The following is a 21951-nucleotide window of genomic DNA, read 5'->3' as shown; positions in this document are numbered from 1 at the left end:
AATCAACATTTAGCATCGGATTTACTGGCCTATGCACTTGGTTCAAAGTAACCCCTAAGAGAGGATAGCGTCATTTTTGCCGTAGTTAGCCGGATGTAATTACCTTGCTTTCAGTGTTATGACACTACAACCTAACACCAAAATGAAATATTTCCCTGCAATGAATTGTCCGGGTTCGAGCCCTGATCAGGCTCAAAGCATTGTGTTGTGTTTCTGGCCAAGACACCACTTTCACTGCCCATTTCTACATCCAGCTGTAGTATAAATGAGTACCGGCGAAATGTTGGAGCAACCTGACCAAAATGCCAGGGTCTTACAATGGACAAGGGGGTGGGGGAGCAATTTTCTAGACGCTTCCCGCTACGGAATCCGAAGCTAGCTAAAAGTAACTTAAAACTTAGTTGTTAATGCCATGCACTACTTTCAATTCAATATTTTTTCTAGTAAACTGTCCCGTTGGTTATTTCTTTGACATCGCTGGTTGCCAGGCATGTCCAGTGGACCAATACCAGGATAAAGAGGCCCAGACCTCATGTGTTTCGTGCCCATCCAAGACAACGACTTCTGGACAAACAGCATCAAGGTGGCACCAAAATTGTAAAGGTCACAAAAAATGATACTTTTGTTTCTTTGTCTTGTTTAGAGTTGGCTAACATTATTCAAATTTCGATGGGAAAAAGAAGCAAACGTTTTCAATATACCCTTCAGGCTTTAATACTCACAAGTCACGATTCCAAGTTGTTGCACAGCACGAGTTGTCAGCGTTAATTTCCATTTTTGCTGTGTCGTATTAGTTTAGCAGGACAAATCCCGAGAATCCGAGATAAGCAACTTAGTACAAGTTTGTTTACTATGAAAAATACGATGCTACCAACTGCCACGATCTGCTTATTTTTTCCGATATTTTATCAATTCTCAGGAATTTCTAGCTTGCCCAAGACTGAAAAACAAGGTATCTCAAAGCCTATTCTGTATTCAGCCATAGCTGGGTCCCTTGTATTTGTTGTGCTGATTGGTGTCACCATATTTTGTGTGCGGAAGAAACACTTTCCGTAAGTTCCTTATTACAAGTACAATAGTTTACAAGTACAATAGTCTTGTGTTATAAAATAAACTACACGGTCTGTATAATCATCATGAATAACCATTATTGATATTACATTATTGTTACATACTTTTACCATTGTAACTTTTTTTACTTATCTATAAATTGTTTTTAAACTTTTTGACAATGATCGTTTCTGAAAATTCTATTTGATTAAGCCATGGCACATTGCATTAAAGTCGCGAAAGAAGTAAAAGTATAATTATGTCCTCCACAAAATAACCAATAAAAACTTTGCGATTACGTAACTTATGCATAGTGTATGAGCGCAAAACAAAAGATGTGCACTCTCATGGATCTCCCAACCTAAATCTTGGCCTCTTTGTTTGCTCCTTTGATGTTTGCCGGGCTTATTAAGCATTTCCCTTTATTCCCTATTTTCCAATTGCCCATAATGCACTTTGTTTGCACCCCAAATTTTGCATAACTATTTTTTTGGAAATATGCAGTCCTCCCAAGAGAATTTGAAAGCAATAGTTTATACAAAATTTGGGCAATTAGAAAATAGAGAATTAACTATAATTTAAGACAAAATGACACATTCGATGCTCCCCTACTCAATGATGCATGTATTCTCTCAAGTCTGTGCACGCGCTATTAAGGGAAATATGAGGCGAGGGCAGAGAAAGAAATTCGCCAACGGCACTTCAGTAGTTGATTGCAGTTTTTTCACATTTAGCTCGAATAAGAAACTGTACCCTCTTCAAAAATGTTTTTGTGGGCTATAGAAACAAATAAGTATTATCGATTTTTGTTTTTAAGGTTTCATCGTGATAGACAGACTCCTCCGCGGACCGAAGATATGGGATGTAGTAATCAAACATACCTTGGTACTGAAAGTCTTGGTTTTGAAAACTTGAATTATCTACTACAAGATGCTGCAATAGGGTCATCTGAACAGGATTATGAAAGACTGTGTTTCAGTCAGTCTGAGGTGTAGATTACATACACATGGATTTTTTGTTCTTCATTTAATTGTAGTTCTTCATTTCATCTATTGTAGACAACATATCATACTATTGTGGCAATAATAATTTATCTAACAGGCTTTCTATGCACTGAAGTTGTTACCTTTTTATAGGAAGTTAACGATGCATGTAATTAACGCGAATTAAAACAAATCGCGTTAATGTTATGCACCATTAATTTAGGTCATTGTTAATTTACATCACACTATGTAAGACACTTTCATTTCTAGCTAAGTTACATGTAATCTACTTCTCTGTCAGAGTCAGCCAACACATCGTGGTTTAAAATGTTTTTAGTTTCGTATCGTTTGTTATCTCCAAGTATAAAGAATGAAGAAAACTCTCACTTCTACTTTCTTATGCTTAATGTAGGACCGCGGAGTCGGGGGGTGGTGAGAGGAGCTGGGGGATTATTATTTTTTTTTTCCAAAAAATGTGTTTAAGTCATTGTATTAAAGTCGTGAAAGAAGTAGAAGTACATGTTCTCCACAAAATCCATTTTTTTTTTTTTTTTCATTTCAAGTTGTTCTTTTTTGGTTTGCATAGGCGAGGCATGAAAACTTCGTGTAAACGTGTGATAGCATTGACAACGGTTGTTTTTTTTCTGAAACAATGAAAACGCCATATTATCTACACCGTGGATTAACTCGCATTTTAACCTTTTGTTATTTCGTCCAATTCTAAATGTCACTTGCCAGAATTTAAAAGATTGGGTCAAAACGTCGGCAGTCTACAAATTGTGGGTGATTTTTTTTCAACCCCGTACCCAGAGCCTTCTTTCCTCAACAGTCGGAAAATGAGCGACCTTTGAAAGTTCTGATTGCAAGTGAAATATCGATCTTCGGTTCATTTGTCTTACATTTGTCTTTAAGACAAATATGATCAAATCCATTATTTAATCCAGTGTAGCTAAACAGGACTCAACGAACTTGTTGGTGTTATACCTTGGGACATTTTTGTTGTTTTCAAAAGCCAATCGAAATCCTGCAACGGAGCTTTTGAGAGTCGCTCGTTTCGTCAAGCCTTCGTGGTAAGGAACGATGACTCGAAGTACGAGATTGTAAATTTAATTGTTAATGACAAATTAAAAGTTAAAAAATTTAGTTGTTTAACAGATGTTATTTCCATGCAAAAGACATTCTGTTGTTTGGGCTGTTCCCTTTGAACAAGGAGCTGTAAATTTTATAGGAGACGGTGACGTGGAAAACTTGACAACCAATCGCAGTTTCCAAGAGCTTGCGGTCTTGCACAGTAATTATACCTAATCGTACCTTTTTGGTACGCTTCGGTAGCATATCAGGCGAGTTTGGTCGAGCCATGGTTCGCCCAGGTATTTTGGCGAGACGCAGTCGAGCCAAAATACCCATGGCGAGACCAAACGAGCCTGATATGCAACCGAAGCGTACCAAAAAGGTACGATTAGGTATTTACCGTACCCAAATTCAGCCAAAAATACGGTTATAGTTATCGCTCTGTTGAAACCATGCTTGTAAGGTACCTACTGCAAATTGTGTTGACTTAATTGGTCTTCAACACTTTTACCAAGTTCTTCTTCTGCCTTTTTTCCACTCGTTTGTTTAGAGTTTCATTCTCTAAATTTTCAAAATCAAAACTAAGCGAAAAATTTGGAAATTCCAACTCCATTTTTTCAGTCTGAATGTCTCGGTACTTGTCGGCAAACATCTGGCAATTGGCGAGCGCGCTCAAGTTTAGTTTTGGCGGGAAAGTTTTTCTCTTTATAGACCGCTAAACACCGCTAATTTTAAATTACGAAGTATTGGTAAAACCACTTTTCAATTCACCGTACAGTAACACTACTTTACTTCAAAGTGACCGTGATATGGTGGCATATCAGGTCAGTGACTTGATATCGTAGGATATCAGGACAGTAGATCGCGCTTCTGATTGGCTACTTGCGAATTTGGGTACGGTAAAGGACGAAAGTTCACAAAGAATACTTAGCAACCGTTTCCGTGCCTTTGTGCACCCTCCGTATCCTGGAACAGCTATGTTGTTCGCCCCATTCCTCAAAAAGGATTCGCTGCAACAATGATTACAACTGGCCATTAAAGTTTTGATAATATGGAAAATGAATTCATATTTATATTTGCTGTAATGAAACAAGATCCACTGAGTGCCGTACGGGATGTGTAAAAAGTGGTTCAAATTCTAATAAAGAAAACATGCAAAATATGCGGTTCACGTTTTCGAAAGTACGCATAGTTTCTCTGTTATACAGTTTATTGCTAAGAAATGTATCGAGATTTATCATCTTTACTGCTTACGACGTCGTTATTATTCCCTTCTCGTTTTCCCAGAGCCTCGCTTTGAGCTAAAGACACAAAACACAAGGACAATTTTTGCGCCAATGCATGAAGGCCTATCAAAGCCGCCGAGGTGCGAAATTTAGCAACAAGCACAAGGCAGCTGCCGCGCAAGCACAAAAAGAATAAAACTATCAGAAAAGGCACTTTAATGCTTACAGTGTAACTTGTTTGTGGTTTAATTTGAGTTTATCGATCTATTTGCTGTCATGACATGCAGAATATTTGCCATTCAAATTGTTTAATTCCGAGTGAACAGATAACCTTTTGCGTGTTTGCGACCAAAGAATTAAACGAAATGTGTATCCGGTTTAGGCGGATACTCTGTGTAATTTTGGGTGGAGGTGTCCCTCTCGGACTCTATAACCCTTACCCTACACCAGACCATAATCCAGAACCATCCGACAATATAATTTAGAACACAGTAAGAAAAAGGCGAGTCCATCATTGCAAAACCAAGTTTTGGTTGACGCAAGATTTAATTTCGAAGTTACAATATTTCAACTCTTTTACAGAGTTTTAGTCATTTACAAGTGTGTTATTAAGTAAAACCGTTGAAATTATAATTTCAATTATTGGATGGGATCTACATTAAGAAACTTTTAGACACGTAACCACTTCAGACTAGAAACTTCAGTGAAGAAGCTAATTTTAGATGCTTGCAACCAAACCGCTTTAATTTAGTTTCGACAACTTGGCAAATATTATTTTTATGACTGCATTAGAGGAACAGTTTATTTCTAATTTTATTTACGATGTCACAATTAAATTCTTTTCACAAGAACTTACAATTTACTGTAAATACCTTTCCTGATCATAAAGTGCATTTTCTGGACCTCTTTTATCAACAAAAATCTGACCGATCTTTATTATTGGGACACCCATACGGATCTTTAAACCATGCTATAGAAAATACAGCCGATCAGAATACAGGAAAGCCTTTGTATATTCGACGGTATTCAACCCAACCTTCCCATCGTGCGCTGCGATTGTATTCTCGCGACGAAATTTAGAAGGCGTATTTTCTATGGCATGGTATAAAATAGTTACACAACACTTTCTCGTGGTATACTATGGAATATCCCACTTGTCACTTGTATTTTCTTGGTATACACACTCGCCTAAAGGCTCGTGTGTATACCGAGAAAATACAAGTGACTCGTGGGATATTCCATAGTATACCACTCGAAAGCGTTGCATAACTAGTATTTATACCATGCATAGAAAATACAGCCAATCAGAATACAGGAAAGCCTTTGTATATTCGACGGTATTCAACCCAACCTTCTCATCGTGCGCTGCGATTGTATTCTCGCGACGAAATTTAGAAGGCGTATTTTCTATGGCATGGTATAAAATAGTTACACAACACTTTCTCGTGGTATACTATGGAATATCCCACTTGTCACTTGTATTTTCTTGGTATACACACTCGCCTAAAGGCTCGTGTGTATACCGAGAAAATACAAGTGACTCGTGGGATATTCCATAGTATACCACTCGAAAGCGTTGCATAACTAGTATTTATACCATGCATAGAAAATACAGCCAATCAGAATACAGGAAAGCCGTTGTATATTCGACGGTATTCAACCCAACCTTCCCATCGTGCGCTGCGATTGTATTCTCGACGAAATTTAGTGAGCGTATTTTCTATGGCATGGTATAAAATAGTTACACAACACTTTCTCGTGGTGACTCGTGGGATATTCCATAGTATACCACTCGAAAGCGTTGAATAACTAGTATGTACACATCGCTTTTAAATTTCACACCATGGCGTTTAAAGACCGCTTGGGTAAAAGCTTCCTTTTCCAGAGATTCCAACATTTGCAGTAGTTCTAAGTTATTTCAGAACCAAGTCAATAGGATCAACAACTTTTTATCTTGGAATGGATTCGCTTTCAGAATTCGCCGTTCCTGTCTCAGTCGCCTTAACACGAGCAGAGAACGTCGACGTGAAATTCAAGAGAACAATCAAACCGAAACAATCTGGCTGAAATTAAAACAGTCTCATTAGGCGAAACTCTAATGAACAAATCTATCAAGTAATGATAAACAATTATTGGATTAAGTGTTTGTGATATCCGGAATAATCAAGCCGAGGTCGAGGTAAGTACACCGAGACCTTGATTATTCCGGATGTAACAGAAACCGAATCTAATAATTGTTTTATTATACATTGTTTCAAGGACAATAACGACAAATGATTTCAACACTTGTGCTAATCCCTTTTTGTCGTCCGGCTCCTAAATGTTTTTTTCTTTTCAAGGTATTCGTGGAACAATTCCTTCGCAACTTCTTTCGATTTTTGTTTTTGTTTTCTGAGTCTTTACAGTCCAACCTTTTTTTTATTTCTTGCTCGGTTTAAGAAGCGAATCGATGAGTCATTGTTTTACTTCGCTGTGTGTAAGATGCCATTCCCACAAATGCACTTGAAATTGCTCTGGAAATCATACATTGCGCGGACAACCAACAGATTATTCACTAATCTGCCTGCAGATAAGCCTAATCAGAATAATCTCAGCATAATCTGTAGTCTATACAGAATAATCTGTATTATGCGCATGCGCAATTCCCAGAATAGCTGTCGGCTCTTAGCCAATGAGAAGACAGACAAAATGTATAAAAAAATAATGCAAAGTCAAGTGAAAGAAAGAAAGAAAAAAAGAAAGAAAGAACAAAAGAAAAAACAAAAGAAAGAAAGAAAGAAAGAAAGAAAGAAAGAAAGAAAGAAAGAAAGAAAGAAAGAAAGAAAGAAAGAAAGAAAGACTATGGAGAAGAGGCTTCCCCAGAATACAACAAGAACAGACGAAAACAGCACTTCTAATTGACAGTTTTTTTTTTTTTGGGCTATTTATTATGTATTCAATTTAGCGTTATATAAACATTATATTCGATATTTTAAGAATCGTAAACAGCTGCAATCAATTACGCTACAATCTCTTACCTGAAAAAATATATTTTAAATGCTCAAAAGCGAAAAATAATCTTACAGGGTCTGGAAGGATATTTTCGAGATCCGGGAAGTGACTTTAATGGAATTGAATGGAACTCGGGAAAGTGCAAAACGTATTGACGGGATTCGGGATTTGACTGCTCCCCGGGAAGCGGGCTTTGCCAAAATTTGGGCACGGGATGCGGGACTCTGTCGCTTGTCTATCGGGAATTCGGGAAATCGTCATGACCCAACCATGCAGGCGAGTCTAAGTGGTGTCTTTTTATTTAAGCACGAGAATTAAGTGACTCCAATCCAGTTGCACTTCAAAGAACCGTCTGGTGGTTTTTATCCTTACACTTCGGTTTACGAGCCAGAAAACGAAAGCCGCGGCCCGTAAGTTACGCTGGAGATACATTCAACTTCCACAGCCTCGGTTAAGGGTTTGGTTAGACGAGCGGCCTCCTGGCTTTCCATGATGCCTGTTCCAGTTTCTAAATCAGAAGTTTCCCGAAAAATCTGCTGTGTGAATATTTGTCTTTTTCGTCACGATCAATAAATTAATTTGTTTTCAACCTCGTGGCTGCTTGTTCTTTCTGAGTTGCTCGCAACAAATTAAAGAAAGCACGTTAAGGAGGAAGCACTATGAATGCAAGTGAACAGAAGTGTTTTTTAACAGAAGAATAAACAATCATGGCTCAAGTGCCACAAAACAAACTACTTACTAACCTAGCTTGCTCGAGCCGTATTGGGGAATATTGTCCCTCTGTCATTTTTGTACGGACCTCGCTATGCTTGATCTGTACTGCCACGACCTCCGGCCAATATTGCCCAGTACGGCACTCACGCTTGGTTAGTAAGAGGTTATAAAATTTATTAGCTTTTACAGGAATAAGTCATTTTCACGCGGAAAAAAGGAGAAGGAATGCGAGATGAGCACCCCACCCCCTCTCCATTCCAGACCCTGTTCTCAAGTGCCGCATTTTTCTCACACTGGCTAAAGTACCCATTGGTTTAAAACTAACAATGACTCTTCTCACGCGATTCTTTTTTTTGCGCTGATCATTTCCTTATACGGCGAAGGACTAAATAACTGTTGTCTCTGATTCGTCGCTAGCAGGGGCCTCTTTTCTTTGCCGATTCGTTGAGCTGACGGAATAGGTGGCGAACGGGGGGTTCCTTGGGAGAAGAGACCGCTTTTTTCCCTGTTCTGTCAGGTCAGCGAATACAAAGTAAAAAAACCTGCTAGCAAGAATATCTCTGATACATTATATTACAGCTTTTCACTCTAACAAAGGTTAGCAAAACATTTACCACACTCCCTTTTTTCACTCTGTTGTTTAAAATGCTTCAAAAGTTATGCACTTCCAGGCGACCGTATTTTTCATACATTGAATAAAGCATTGAAGATTATAATCGTAATAAACCGACTACTGAAAATGAGCAATTAAGTAAACTCCTTCTTTAAAAAAAAGGTCAATGTGTAAAACACAAATGCGTTATCAGCCGCGGACGCTAGTTAGCCAGGTTAAACCATGGCTTAAAACCATGGACCGACACGAATGAAACTCTTACTGAGTAACTGCTTTTCCATGAATCGGCTCTGGGTGAATTGAATTACGCAGCCTTGCGAAGTGAGGATTTGATCCTTTATTCGAAGTATTAGGTGTCTGGTAGTGGCTGTTGTCTTCATTTGGCGATTTCCCGGATACTTCTCCATAAAGACTCGCCTCCTTTTGCACAGATTGCCTCTCTTCCAATCGTAATTCACCGGCGAGCTTGGGGCTAATTTGTCGCACTTTGTTGTTCTTCCCAGGTGAAGTTAGTTTATTACGGCAGCAAAAACGGCGGAACCTATGTGGGGGAAAACTCATTAGCCAACAAGTGGGACACAAGGAAAAATGGTGGGATTTTGGAGTTTGCGTTTAGGTCGAGGATCGGAAAATACCAGGATATGTGGGCCTAGCTATCCTCAGTCTTCATTCAAGCACTTCTACATGTGCGATCTATACTGCAACCAATATTTTTATGCCCACAAACCTTTAACAAAGTTTTGGCTGGAAGCGACATGCCGGATTTATACCATTCTTTTCAAGAATTTTTTTTTGCGGGAACACGGAAGTCTGCTAAAAAAGTTTGTAATGTTTGAAATGAAGTGTTTTGATGGACTCAAGAAACAGTAATTTACGATTTGCATATTTCATAGCATGTTCTCAGTAAAAAAATTAGCTTTGGAGATACCAACAAACAATGGGTATTGCCATGACAACAATAAGTTTGCAACCTCAAAAGGGGGCATATTTGTACATTTCCCTCTTGAAAATCATGCAAAGTTTAAGCGAGGGGGGGGGGGGGCATTTTTTTTATTTTTTCTACTTTGCTTGATTCTTACAACTGGCACGATTTATTTATTATAGCTGTACATACCTGCAGTACACAACAACACCCACAGTAATAACTGCTGCAACAACCGCTAGGATGATGTATAGGGTAACACTGTGGTCTTCTAATTTACTGGTGGCTTTTGTGGAAAGAAGAGAAAACACAAAAACAAAATTAAAGAACTTGGTCACTGTCAAATCCCATTCTACAACACGTCAAGGACGTTCTTGTTCGTATTCGTCCGCAGTACCCCTACTTAGTCTACCTAAACATTTACCACCCACTGTTACGTTTGGGAAGGTTAACACTTCGTTGTCGTTGTTGTTGTTTGACCTTAGTTTTTATATTTATTTAATACTTTCTTGGCTACTTTTCTTTTTTTCCTCTTATACATTTAAATACACTTCCTTTGGATTTCGTAGTCCGAAATGCCATGGAGAAGAAAAAAAAACCTTTAAAGCTAGCGAGTCCCTTTGGCAGATGAAATAGTAACCCCCAAGCTATGTGACTGCGCTCAATTGTTAAAGTATTCAGACGCATGTACAGCTCACAGAACAGAGACCTCAATGCAACATTACCTTTGATACATTCGTCAATGTCAGCAGTTCCAGAGCTAAGGGTCGTCATTCCTTTTTCGCACGGTTTACAGCTGGGCTGACCTTCCTTGTCTTGGTAGCTGCCTTTATCACATGCTTGACACTCGGAACTGTTTTGATCACGAAATGATCCAGCGAGACAAGACACTGATGGAAGTTAAAACAGGTGTTAGTCGAGTGCAACAGTTAATAAACCACACAGGGGCATGCAGGAGTATTACAACACCTTCTCGGTGAGAATTTGGCCTTCTTGGGTGAAATTAGGCCCAAACACAGCAAATTTGCCATGCCATAAGTTTCCATGACGATTGGCTCGGAAGCAATTTTTGTTTTATTCATTAGCAGACTGACAATTATTAAAAGAAGCACTCTAATTGGTTCCCTAAGCGGTTATCTTTGGGAAGGGATTAACGCGACAGTTTTGGGATTAGCAGTGCAGCATCCCTCGTTAGCTTGTTATTCTCCTGGTCCTCGGGTATAGCTGTTGCTATTGTTTTTGGGCTAGGGGTAAAGTTCATGTTGTTGTTGTTTTTTTTTTTTGGTTCTCTCGAAGAGTAGCGAGCCATTCATGTGAGACTTCAGTCGCGAGAGCTGCGATCCTGGTCATTTGAGACCTGGCGGTCTGCGGTTCAAGCGCTGTACCACTGTCCCTGTGTTACTTTACAGCGCTTCTTTCCACCCAGGTGTGTTAATGTTTTTTAAGGGGAAAATAATACATTTTGAGAACTTAAACACTGATGGGCAAGGGTTACATTTTGGTGACTTGTGCGTGCCTTTTCCAGGGGAAGAATTAGATTAAAACCAAACGCGCGCGTTCTTAAATTTATCCGTCACGAAATTAACGAGGAATTGTATGAAACCTCATCCTCGGAGACCCAGGGGCAGTTAGTGGGGCGAAACGAAGGAAAACCGGGCAGAAATCGTAGCCACGAAAGTTTTCAAGCACGGCACGAAGTGCCCCTGGGCAACGTGTCTCTCCAGACCATTTCCAAACGGCACTCCGAATGCTGGCTCCCGATTGGGCAGAAAAAAACCTTTGTATTATTCTGCCCAATCGGCGAGCAGTAACTTGGGAATCACTTTCGTGTGTTCTTACACGCCGTCTACTGTGTCCGCCATACTTGTGTCGTTCGTTCGCCAAAGCTCTGCATGCGAGGGAAATTTCTATTTAGCTTACATCGGATAGCCCAAAAAAATCAGGGAATCTTTTACGATGTCAGAGAGAAAAATGTATTTCAAGATCGACGGGAAAATTTTCGTTTGGACTGATCAGAGGTATCGTAAATACTGGCTTGTTTATCGATCGCCCGCTCGATTGAGCTTGTAGGTTTCAAATATTTATTTCCTTATCCGAGCTTCTTATTTTGATAGTATCGCTATTTAAGGCTTGTACATTTGGATTCTAGCCTTTCCTTACAATTTTCTCGGCTAACTGAAACTTTCCCGTATTGCCTGGACCAGACAAGTATGCCAAACAGCCGCCAATGCATCACACCGTGAGAGGTATTTTCCCGGGGGTATTTTTAATAATGTTCTTGTACGGGCGAAGCCATAACATTTTTCTGAATTGTCAAAAGTTTAAATATTTTTCCATGTATTTTATTTTTTCCACGATCTTAAAAATGAAAAATGGGAAGGATTTATTTGCTGCATTAGCTATCGAATAATAATAAAATAATTATTTTTGCTGAAAGATTGACTTTTTAGATTTGCCTAGCCTGTGTTGCAGACGAACAAAACCCGGTTATAATTTGCCTAGCGATTATAGAATTGGAGTTATGTATGTCGAGTCTTGTGTAGTCTTGAAATAATAATAATCGATATTTTAACTGGTATCAACGGGGGCCTGTGTAAAATAAAATAAATTAAAAATAAAAGAGAGTATGTATAAAGAAATACAAAGAAATATACAAGCCACTGGTAATTTGCATCAGTTTGTAATACAAAATATTATTACACTGACTGTTGTCTTTATTTCAATACCAGTAACATCTAATTTCATTTATTTATCCAGCAGGGAAAAGGGAAGGTGCTAGTTGTTACATTTTCTTGGGGTCAGTCCAGGGTGGGTAATTGGGACTTCAAGTTATGGGGATGATTGTATGGAGTCAAAACTTAAAACCCCTAAAAATCCTAAGGACTTCAACAAAGCCCAAAGAATCCTTGAACCAAAAATGAACCCCAGAAATTTCACATGCCAAATTGTATTTCCAGGAACAGGGAATGCACTTTGCAGACTATCTATATACCCAGTTTAATACCATATGCAATGTAAAGCAACACCTTTGTTATTTATTAACTCAGCGATAAAAAGAATCAGATGTCTACAAGGAGGAGGAGGCAGCGTGGCCGAGTGGTTAGAGCGCCGGACTTGAAATCTGGAGGACCCGGGTTCAAGTCCCGTTCTGACCACTATCTGGATTTGTTCTCGGTCGTCCCGAGTTCAATCCTCGGTCATGGTTGTAAATAGCCAACTGGTCTGCCTCCTGCCAGTTGGGATTTTTAACCATGTTATGCTTATTTAATATATTACATTTGTTCAGTATTTGTTACATATACACGGCCCCACAAGCTTCTAGCTTTAAACACAAACTGTGTATAAATAAAGTTGCTTTACCTTTTTTTTTTACAAATCTAAATATCTGTAACAGATTTTAAAATAAGCAGAAAACTGTACAAATCAGTTTTCATGGGAACTTTATCGCACAAAGCACACTACCCAGATGGTGCTGAGAAGAAGCCTGTGAAAGGAATTGTAATTGCAACAAATCCTCCTAGGTGTGATCATAAGGGATTGCCTCATAGCATCAACTACGAGTCTCCCTGTGATTAAATCATATGTGCAAGAATTGGGAGAGGGAGGTAGAGATGTTCATTCATCTGAGGCACTTTTATTATTTCATGATAAGGGATACAACTTCAGCGAAGTGAACCTGAAATGTTTCAGTATGTTAAGTCCACCTCTTGTAGACAAAAACAAATACTTGCTTTCTTTGAAGATACTAGGAAGTCTTTCAGAACAAAAAAATATGTTGTGAATTCTGTGCAAAAGAATGTGACTGTGGACAAAAGTGCCCACAGAACTTGGGGAGTATGATTTCAATGTTGTCCCTCAGAAATGTAAAACAGGGTGAAAGAAAAGCACTAAGTTTTACTAAAGGAGTTTCAAGAAAGTATGTACAAGGAAGTGCTGAAATCAAGTCAAGATTGTTTTGTTTCAAATGCGACTGAGTTACATGACAGTTTCAATAAATAGTCGAACAAACTCCTCCTAATAATAATTGTTGAACAAACTCCTGTCTTTTATACTTTGATAGCATGTTGAACACTTAAAAGTGTTCAACATGCTATCAAAGTATAAAACTGGGTACGATTTCCGCACAGTATGTATGGAGGTGTGCAGAAATCTTGCCTATGTAAAGTACATACAGATCGATCTACACGAAGAGAAAAATCTGGATCAACCCATTAAACACCTTAGCTATAGCTGTTTCATAAAATGATAATGAAAAATCTGTTTGGCATACGTACTTGTCTGGTCCAGGCAATACGGGAAAGTTTCAGTTAGCCGAGAAAATTGTAAGGAAAGGCTAGAATCCAAATGTACAAGCCTTAAATAGCGATACTATCAAAATAAGAAGCTCGGATAAGGAAATAAATATTTGAAACCTACAAGCTCAATCAAGCGGGCGATCGATAAACAAGCCAGTATTTACGATACCTCTGATCAGTCCAAACGAAAATTTTCCCGTCGATCTTGAAATACATTTTTCTCTCTGACATCGTAAAAGATTCCCTGATTTTTTTGGGCTATCCGATGTAAGCTAAATAGAAATTTCCCTCGCATGCAGAGCTTTGGCGAACGAACGACACAAGTATGGCGGACACAGTAGACGGCGTGTAAGAACACACGAAAGTGATTCCCAAGTTACTGCTCGCCGATTGGGCAGAATAATACAAAGGTTTTTTTCTGCCCAATCGGGAGCCAGCATTCGGAGTGCCGTTTGGAAATGGTCTGGAGAGACACGTTGCCCAGGGGCACTTCGTGCCGTGCTTGAAAACTTTCGTGGCTACGATTTCTGCCCGGTTTTCCTTCGTTTCGCCCCACTAACTGCCCCTGGGTCTCCGAGGATGATGAAACCTCAAATAATTTATGTATTTACCCTACTAATGATGTTCAAATATTATTCGAAATTGCACTAGCCTAAAGGCTCGGTGTTTTTTTGGCTGAAATCTGTGTCGGGAGGGCGTTTTTATAAACAATATTCCTAAAGAAAGCATTTAAAACTACTAATGCTTACCACATCCATTTTCATCACTGATGACGGAGCCAGCACTACAAGTAACTTTGGAGAGAAGATGTTTAAACGAAGATCTATCAGCAGAGCTATTCATCCCATGTAAGCTTATTATGAACTGTCCTGTGGCAACAGCATTCTGCATCTGAAACAAGACCGCTTCACTTTTTTCTTCGACATTGTCTCCTGATGAAGACGATTCAGTTTCTTTAAAGACTGACAGAGACAACAGAACTTCTATTCCATGATTCACTGCTCTTTTTTTCTTTTTGCTGTCTGTTGACTCGCATCCGGGGACTGTGACTTCTTTTAGTTTGCATGCTTGGCATCCTGGGACTGTTGAAAGCGTGTTATTAATTTCCTTCGCGAGTGCGGAGCGTAACTCTTCGCGACTTTGGATGTTTCTGCATTGCATACCAGCAAACGTAACTGAGAGGCGTTGTTCTATTTCTTTTGGCGGAGCATTTTCTGTGACAGAAAGAAACAAAAGGATATAATCACGAATCGAACTAGACTTAAAGGCGGGAGTATTAGTTCTTCTCGAGATCCATCCATTGTTAAATTCTAGTATTATATCTGTTTTGTGCGGGGCATGCCTTCATTCACAGAATGAAGTCAATGATTTCTGTTTAGGCATAACAATTTTAATTTTAATTTTAATGCTTACAGACGACTTTCTTTCTTCTCTTCAGAATTTTCATAGCAGTCCAGATCTTGAAAGTCCAAATAATTACTAGTTGAAAACATTCTAACGTATTTTGCGAGTTTAGGATTCTCTCCCATGATGATCTGCTGCAAGGCCGACACATGTTTGTCTTTTTTAAACCACATAGAATGCTCTGGGGGATGATTGAACTAACAACTTAGCATGTAAAAATATCGTCATTGAAGCCAACAACAGGTACATGACTTCCAACTTTCAAGCGTTAAATCTGCTAAATCCTTTTTGGCGGGGATTACAAAGCAGGGGTTAGTTTCTAGTAAAAGCCTATTCGAATTGCTTAGGACAGCCTCTAGTACCCAGCGTAACCAAACATAAATCATTAAAATGAACTTTTCTTCGGCGTTTTACGTACTTAAGCATACAGGTATATTAAGATCCATCATTCCATTCCATTTCCACCCTGTGTCAGGGCCGCAGACATATGTTGTGATTGCCTCTGCATTAAAAGAGTAACTGTCATTGCAAGAAATGATGCACTGCATTTTGCCAGCGACTTTTCGGCAAAATTTTCTTCCATTTTTGGGCTCTTTCAATTCCGGACACTCTGTAAGGTAAATATAAAGTACTATTAGCGTCATCCTTAAGGAATGCGTTCAAAGCTAAAGAGGCGTGATATATAACTCCAGTCAACCTAGTTTAATCTGCAGCTTTAAAAGTGATATATTTCGAAGGATTTTATTTGATTGAAAATGCGAGGGCCTTAGGTTTGTTAGTCAGTCTACGATTTAACCCTCGGACGTACAAACAAATACATACCCCCACCGTGGCCTTATTAAAAAAGGGGTGGGGAGTGGATGGATCCCCCCCCCAGCCTAAGGTTTTCGTTCTATTAATGCGCAGCGAAATTATTGTGCACCGAGAAGAAAGCCCTACTCGAGAAGGTGATTTTATGATGTCATATGATGCCTTATGGCGCCATTTTGGGTCAAAAAACAGGTTTTCACAACCTTGTACGAGAGTCAAATTGCGCATGCCCTTTAATTTTAGTGCGCGCTGCGTGACGCCATGAGCGCGTGTGATGTAGTAAGACAAAATAATAGAACTCCTCTGTCGGTTGTTCAGCTACCTTTCTTGTCATAGTTTCCTTCCTACCTTTCAACGCATGCCTTAAAGCATTTTGAAACATTTAAAGTGCTGGAACTTGCTTTCGTTTTCTTTTAGAGTTGCTACCGCAATTTTGTAGACGCGAGCAAAATTGACGTCAAGTAGAAATCATAGTAGTAAGGCACCTTAAACAAAGTCGAATTTTTCTTTCCTTCTTTTGTTCGTTCGTTCGTTCAATCGTTCGCTTGTTCGTTTTCTCATTTGTCCCTTCATCCATTTATCATGCCCGATCATTTATCCTTTCATTTATGGATAGATGAATAAATGAATGTGTTATTTCTGCAAACAAAGAGCAAAACTTAAGCATTGATAAATCGCAGTGTTGAAAAAAAAAACGAATAAGGAATAAATAGGAAATAAGTTGTAGGATTCCCTGATGAAGGCAGTAACTATTACAAGCGTAAATTGTTCGTATCCCAGAAAATCAAGGAGTTTTTATGACAGGTCGGACATTGAGTGTACAAAAGAAAACAGAACATACGTTTTTCCTTTAAATAAGGCAAAAATGTCAAGTTACATTTGTCATAGCGCCACCTCGAAAGCAAAAGAGTAGGCCAGGGTTTACAAGTCACCAAAATAATACCTTTTTCTTCGATGATCTCCTTTTCGCAGCTGGCTCCCCAATACCCTTTGTTGCACTCGCAGTCGTAACGGTTGACGCCGTCCAAACATTTTCCATTGACACAGGTATCAGAACTGCAATCATTCATATTAATGTCGCAGTGATACCCTGAGAATCCAGCTTCACAAGTACAGAAGTAAAGTCCCTCGCGAGACTCGCAGTGGCGGAAATGGGAGCAGTTAGTTGTGCACTTGTCCAAAGCTACAAAACAAAGGAATCATACAACCCTTTTTATTTCTTATTTCTTAAGATAACAAAGGTTCAAAATTCAATCTTCAGTAAAAATTATCTAAAAAGAGGGCATATAAAACTCCGGCACATTGTCTAATTGTTTATTATAAATAAATTTATTGCAAGTGATAATACATGTAAAAAGCGAGAAAATATATTGTTGCACTCCTGGTAATTCTTGTAATTGATTTTATGCTTTATATGTGGTAAACGAAATGACTAACTACAAATATTACTTGCCATAATTTTATACCTTTGCATTGGGTCTTAAATCTCTTGATTACTTGTCCTTTGATTCCCTTCAGAAAGCTGTTCCATGCTCGTAAGCTTCCTGCAATAGGCCAGGTACAGTTGTGGGCCGCGTTCCACATGTGGAAAGGAGTTGCTGGAACATTCCAGAAGCCTACTTGATGCAACGTGCCAACAAATGCTGTCGAAATGGCTGAGATCTTTTCCTCAGCAAGATACCGCTGACCAAGTACAATCCATCCACCTCCAATGACAGTATCGTCGGTTTTGACATTTTTTGCATTTTTAATTTCCTCCCTATCGATGTAAACTGAAACATTGCCAGTGATTCCGTTCCACACGACTCCAACGAAATGCCATTGATCGTCTGCTAACTTAAAACCTGCTTTGACAATTTCATCTTTAATTGTTAGAAGAACATGAGACTCTGTAAAAGAGAGTACAATGATGTGTTCTCGTTGCCCAGGAACACTGTAACTAAACAGTGTTCCAACCTTGTACCGGGAATCTGCTTGGACGAAAAGGGCGATCGTGAAAAATCTCATGTTTGGAAGTCCTTTACCATCCGGTAATAAAACCATGTCGTCTTTGCTCTGACGTTTGAAAATCAGATCAAAGTTGCTACCAAGAACTGCAACACAAAACAAGAAAAGAGAATTTTCCTGTGGGACGCTACACGTTCATCACTCTTAACAAAAGTATACTTTTATCAGAAACTTTAAGAGTGACTGAAATAAGCCCTTAAATTCGTGTTATGTGACTGGCTGCTACCCTAACCGAATAAATCGCAGAGACTACATTGTTAGCCTTGTTATCGGCATCTACCTTAGATAGCTCCCCCTGAAGTGGAAAAAAAATTTCAAACTAGCAAAAAAACCCGCCAATTCCGCGTTTTGACAAAAAGGCTTCTTTTGTTTGCTTGAATTATATAAGCGTTTTTTGTCAATGCAACAAATATGAACCGGTTATATGTAAATGAACCGAAGCCCGCCTATAGCCCCCCCCCCCCCTCCCTGCCCCCCACCGCGTTTCCAGCAGCTTTTAGAAAGCCCGCACTGAATGTTGTTAAACCCATTAATTGAAACACAAGGTCATTGTAATATGATTAGCCTACACCACCCCAAGACTTACTAAGCTGTAGTCCAAAGAAAGTGAACTTATCATGATCTGTCATTACTTTAAAACTTGCCTGCTTTCTACGAAGTAAGGTGTTCTATCAATGAAGTTTATACAAAAATGTTGCTTTCTTTGGCTTTCGGCAACTTTAACGCCAAATGCATACGTGTATGTTGTCAACGGCATTGCCGATTGCATCCCCCTTTCTATAAAATAATATTTATTATCATAAAGGTACTTACAGATGTCGCAGTGGTCACCAGAGTAAGAAGGGTAACATTCACATGTGTAACCATTCACCAGATCATGACAATAAGAGTTTGGCATACACGGATCTGAAGCACAGTCATCGATGTTCACCTGGCATGTAACTCCAGTAAAACCGGTTTTACACGAGCAGGTGAAGTTCCCCGAAGAGTTATCGGACTTACATGTACCGCCATTTTGGCAAGGTGTTGACAGGCAGACGTCTGTGAAGTTTTCGCAGTTCTCGCCAATATACTGGCTTTGACATTTGCACTTGTATCCCGGTGTCTGATCGGCGCAAGTTCCATTATTAACACATGGGTTCGATACGCAATCGTCGATCTCTGTTTGGCAATAAGTTCCATTGTAGCCTGCGGGACACAGACAGGAATATCCAAGAGTATGGTCAATACAAATAGCATTATTCTGGCAAGAATTATTAACGCAGTCGTCTATGTTAAGCTCGCAGAACCGCCCTGTATACCCATTAACACAGGAACAAGTGAAGCTGTTGACGGCATAAAGACAGGTTGCATTGTTGGCACAAGGACCTGCTAAACACTCGTCTATTTCGTATTCGCAGTATTTCCCGAAATATCCACTGCTGCAGCTGCAGTAGAAATCAGTGCGAGAGTTGACGCAGATACCATTTTGGCTGCAGTTAGCTTCTTTACAGTAGTCGATGCGGTTTTCACAGTGATAGCCGTTGAAACCTTCTGGACAAGAACAAGTGTAATTTGCCACCAAATCTGAGCACGTGCCATTGTTTGCACACGGGTTGGATAAACAATCGTCAATGTTCACTTCGCATTGCGGACCAGTGAATCCAGTTGGGCAAACACAAGCAAAGCCATTAACCTGCAAAATTAAGAATCAATTAGGCTAATATTAAAAAACTTCAAGTCGATATTATCTTATCGAGGCTATATAGGCAATGACCTCACAGAAAAGAAAAATGAAAAGTGATGACTTCAAACATACAAACGGAATCATAAAAACCTGTCCCGAAATGTAGGTATGGAAATGAGTCTCGCATAAGGTAGTAAAAAACTGTTCAACACTGATACATTACCTGATCATAGCAAGTTCCGCCATATATACAAGGGAAAGATGCGCACTCGTCGATTTCCACTGTACAGTCATCACCGATAAATCCAGGCGCACAGTCGCAACTATAACTGTTTATTCCGTCCCTACAAGTTGATCCGTTACCACATGAGTTCACAGAGCAGTCGTCAATGTCAACTTCACAGTTTCGACCGCTGAATCCATCAACACAGGCACAAGTGTAGTTATCAACTTTGTCAATGCAAGTAGCATTATTGCGACACGGAGAGCTGGCGCATTCATCAATGTCAATGCTACAGTTTTTTCCTGTGTATCCCTTCTTACAAATGCATCGGTAGTCATTTATCAGATCAACACAAGATCCGTCGTTCACACATGGATTTTGCCCGCAGTCATCAATATTAATTTCACAGCTAATACCAGAAAAACCCGCAGCACACGCGCATTCATATTCGTCTATGCCATCAACACAAGTGCCGTTGTTTAAGCAGGTGGCATTTTTGCAATCGTCGACATTGATCTGACACTGATCTCCAAAAAAACCATCTACGCACTGGCAGGTGAAGGAAGTTACACCGTCAATGCAAGATCCGTTGTTGAAGCAAGGCACGGAAGCGCAATATTCGATGTCCACATCGCAGATTTTACCCGTGAAACCTGGCGGGCAAACGCAGGTAAAATTGTTCACACCATCGAGACACGACCCGTTGTTTGAGCAAGGGCTTGAAGCGCAGTCATCTATGTTGTTCTCGCAGTGCAATCCATTAAATCCATCGCGGCAGTCACACAAGTAACCATTAAGTATATCCACGCAACTGGCTTGGTTTTTGCAGGGATTGGAGATGCATTCATCGATGTCGTACTCACAAGCTATTCCGGTGAACCCTTTCTCGCAGAAGCAGTAAAACCCATTGACCTGATCTAAACAGGTAGCGTTGTTCTTGCAGTCTGCGCCAGTACATTCGTCAATATTGTGCTCACAGTTGGTTCCGTTAAAACCTGCAGGACAGACGCAGTCATAACTGTCAATTCCGTCCAGGCATTGAGCGCCATTTTGGCAAGGGTCGCTCGCGCAATCATCGATATTTTCTCCGCAGTCGTTTCCTTGGTAACCCGCTACACAGACGCACTCATAGTTATTTACTTTGTCTTTACAGGCAGCTCCATTCTGACAGGGAGATATAAGGCATTCATTAATGTCCATATCACACAGCCTCCCCGTGTAACCCGGTTCACACTGGCATAGATAACCTCCAGGACGATTTTCACATGAGGCGTTGTTAGAACACGGCGATGAAAGGCACTCATCGATATCCTCCTCACAGTTGAATCCTCTGTAGCCATGTGTGCATGTGCAGGTGTAATTGTTGACAAGGTCATGACATGTGCCATTGTTGAAACAAGGTTGGTCTTGGCAGTCATCAATATCGACGTCGCATTGTTTCCCAGTGTAACCAGGTCGGCAGGAGCACAAGAAATCGCCAATAAGGTCTGTACACGTCGAGTTGTTGTAACAAGGGTTTGAGTCACACTCGTCAATTTCTGAAAAAAAATAAGCAAAATTTGTTACATCTTAAAATAAAACATTTCGTTCGCCAGTTGTGAGTAAGTAGACAACAAACAGAATCCAAATAATTTATGTGGTAATAATAATAATAATAATAATAATAATAACATTTATAGTGCGCAAATTTCATATATAAAATGTTCAAATGCGCATTACAAGATTAAAAACGGAATAAAAAAGCTAAAAACTAAAATTACAATTAAGAGTAAACTTACAATGAATTTAAAAAGCTAAAGCTACAATTAAAGGTAAACTTACAATGATTTTAAAAAGCTAAAATTACAATTATTAAAAGTAAAATATAATTTAAAAACAACTATGATAAAAATGAACGACGACGACGACGTATCTGCTGACATGTTTTTTACAGGAAGATTTTTAAACGGAGCTTGCATTTCTTATACGTTTTTGCA

At 39.4% G+C, this 21951-nt stretch overlaps 2 protein-coding genes across 2 annotated transcripts in view; one reads left to right on the top strand and one right to left on the bottom strand.

Annotated features, from left to right (window-relative positions):
- Nucleotides 1-21951, top strand: part of LOC144628955 (uncharacterized) — a 272516-nt gene that overhangs the window by 39788 nt on the left and 210777 nt on the right. The window lies entirely within an intron of this gene.
- The window catches only part of LOC144628959 (uncharacterized), a 41924-nt gene continuing 26909 nt past the window's right edge, over nucleotides 6937-21951 (bottom strand). Inside the window, exons 25-33 of the mRNA XM_078487084.1 lie at nucleotides 19976-21513; nucleotides 18900-19761; nucleotides 17546-18172; nucleotides 17023-17262; nucleotides 15688-15879; nucleotides 14615-15079; nucleotides 10296-10460; nucleotides 9763-9856; nucleotides 6937-9189 (exon numbers count right to left, since the gene is read on the bottom strand). Of these exons, the coding sequence (XP_078343210.1) occupies nucleotides 8907-9189; nucleotides 9763-9856; nucleotides 10296-10460; nucleotides 14615-15079; nucleotides 15688-15879; nucleotides 17023-17262; nucleotides 17546-18172; nucleotides 18900-19761; nucleotides 19976-21513 (4466 nt within the window). The 3' untranslated portion in view covers nucleotides 6937-8906. The remainder of the gene's footprint in view (nucleotides 9190-9762; nucleotides 9857-10295; nucleotides 10461-14614; nucleotides 15080-15687; nucleotides 15880-17022; nucleotides 17263-17545; nucleotides 18173-18899; nucleotides 19762-19975; nucleotides 21514-21951) is intronic.

The sequence above is a fragment of the Oculina patagonica genome, chromosome 10, assembly GCF_052425735.1.
Source record: "Oculina patagonica isolate OP01 chromosome 10, crgOcupat, whole genome shotgun sequence".
Classification (NCBI taxonomy): domain Eukaryota; kingdom Metazoa; phylum Cnidaria; class Anthozoa; order Scleractinia; family Oculinidae; genus Oculina; species Oculina patagonica.
The sequence above is the reverse complement of the archived record's forward strand: the minus strand, read 5'-3'. Positions and strand labels throughout refer to the sequence as shown.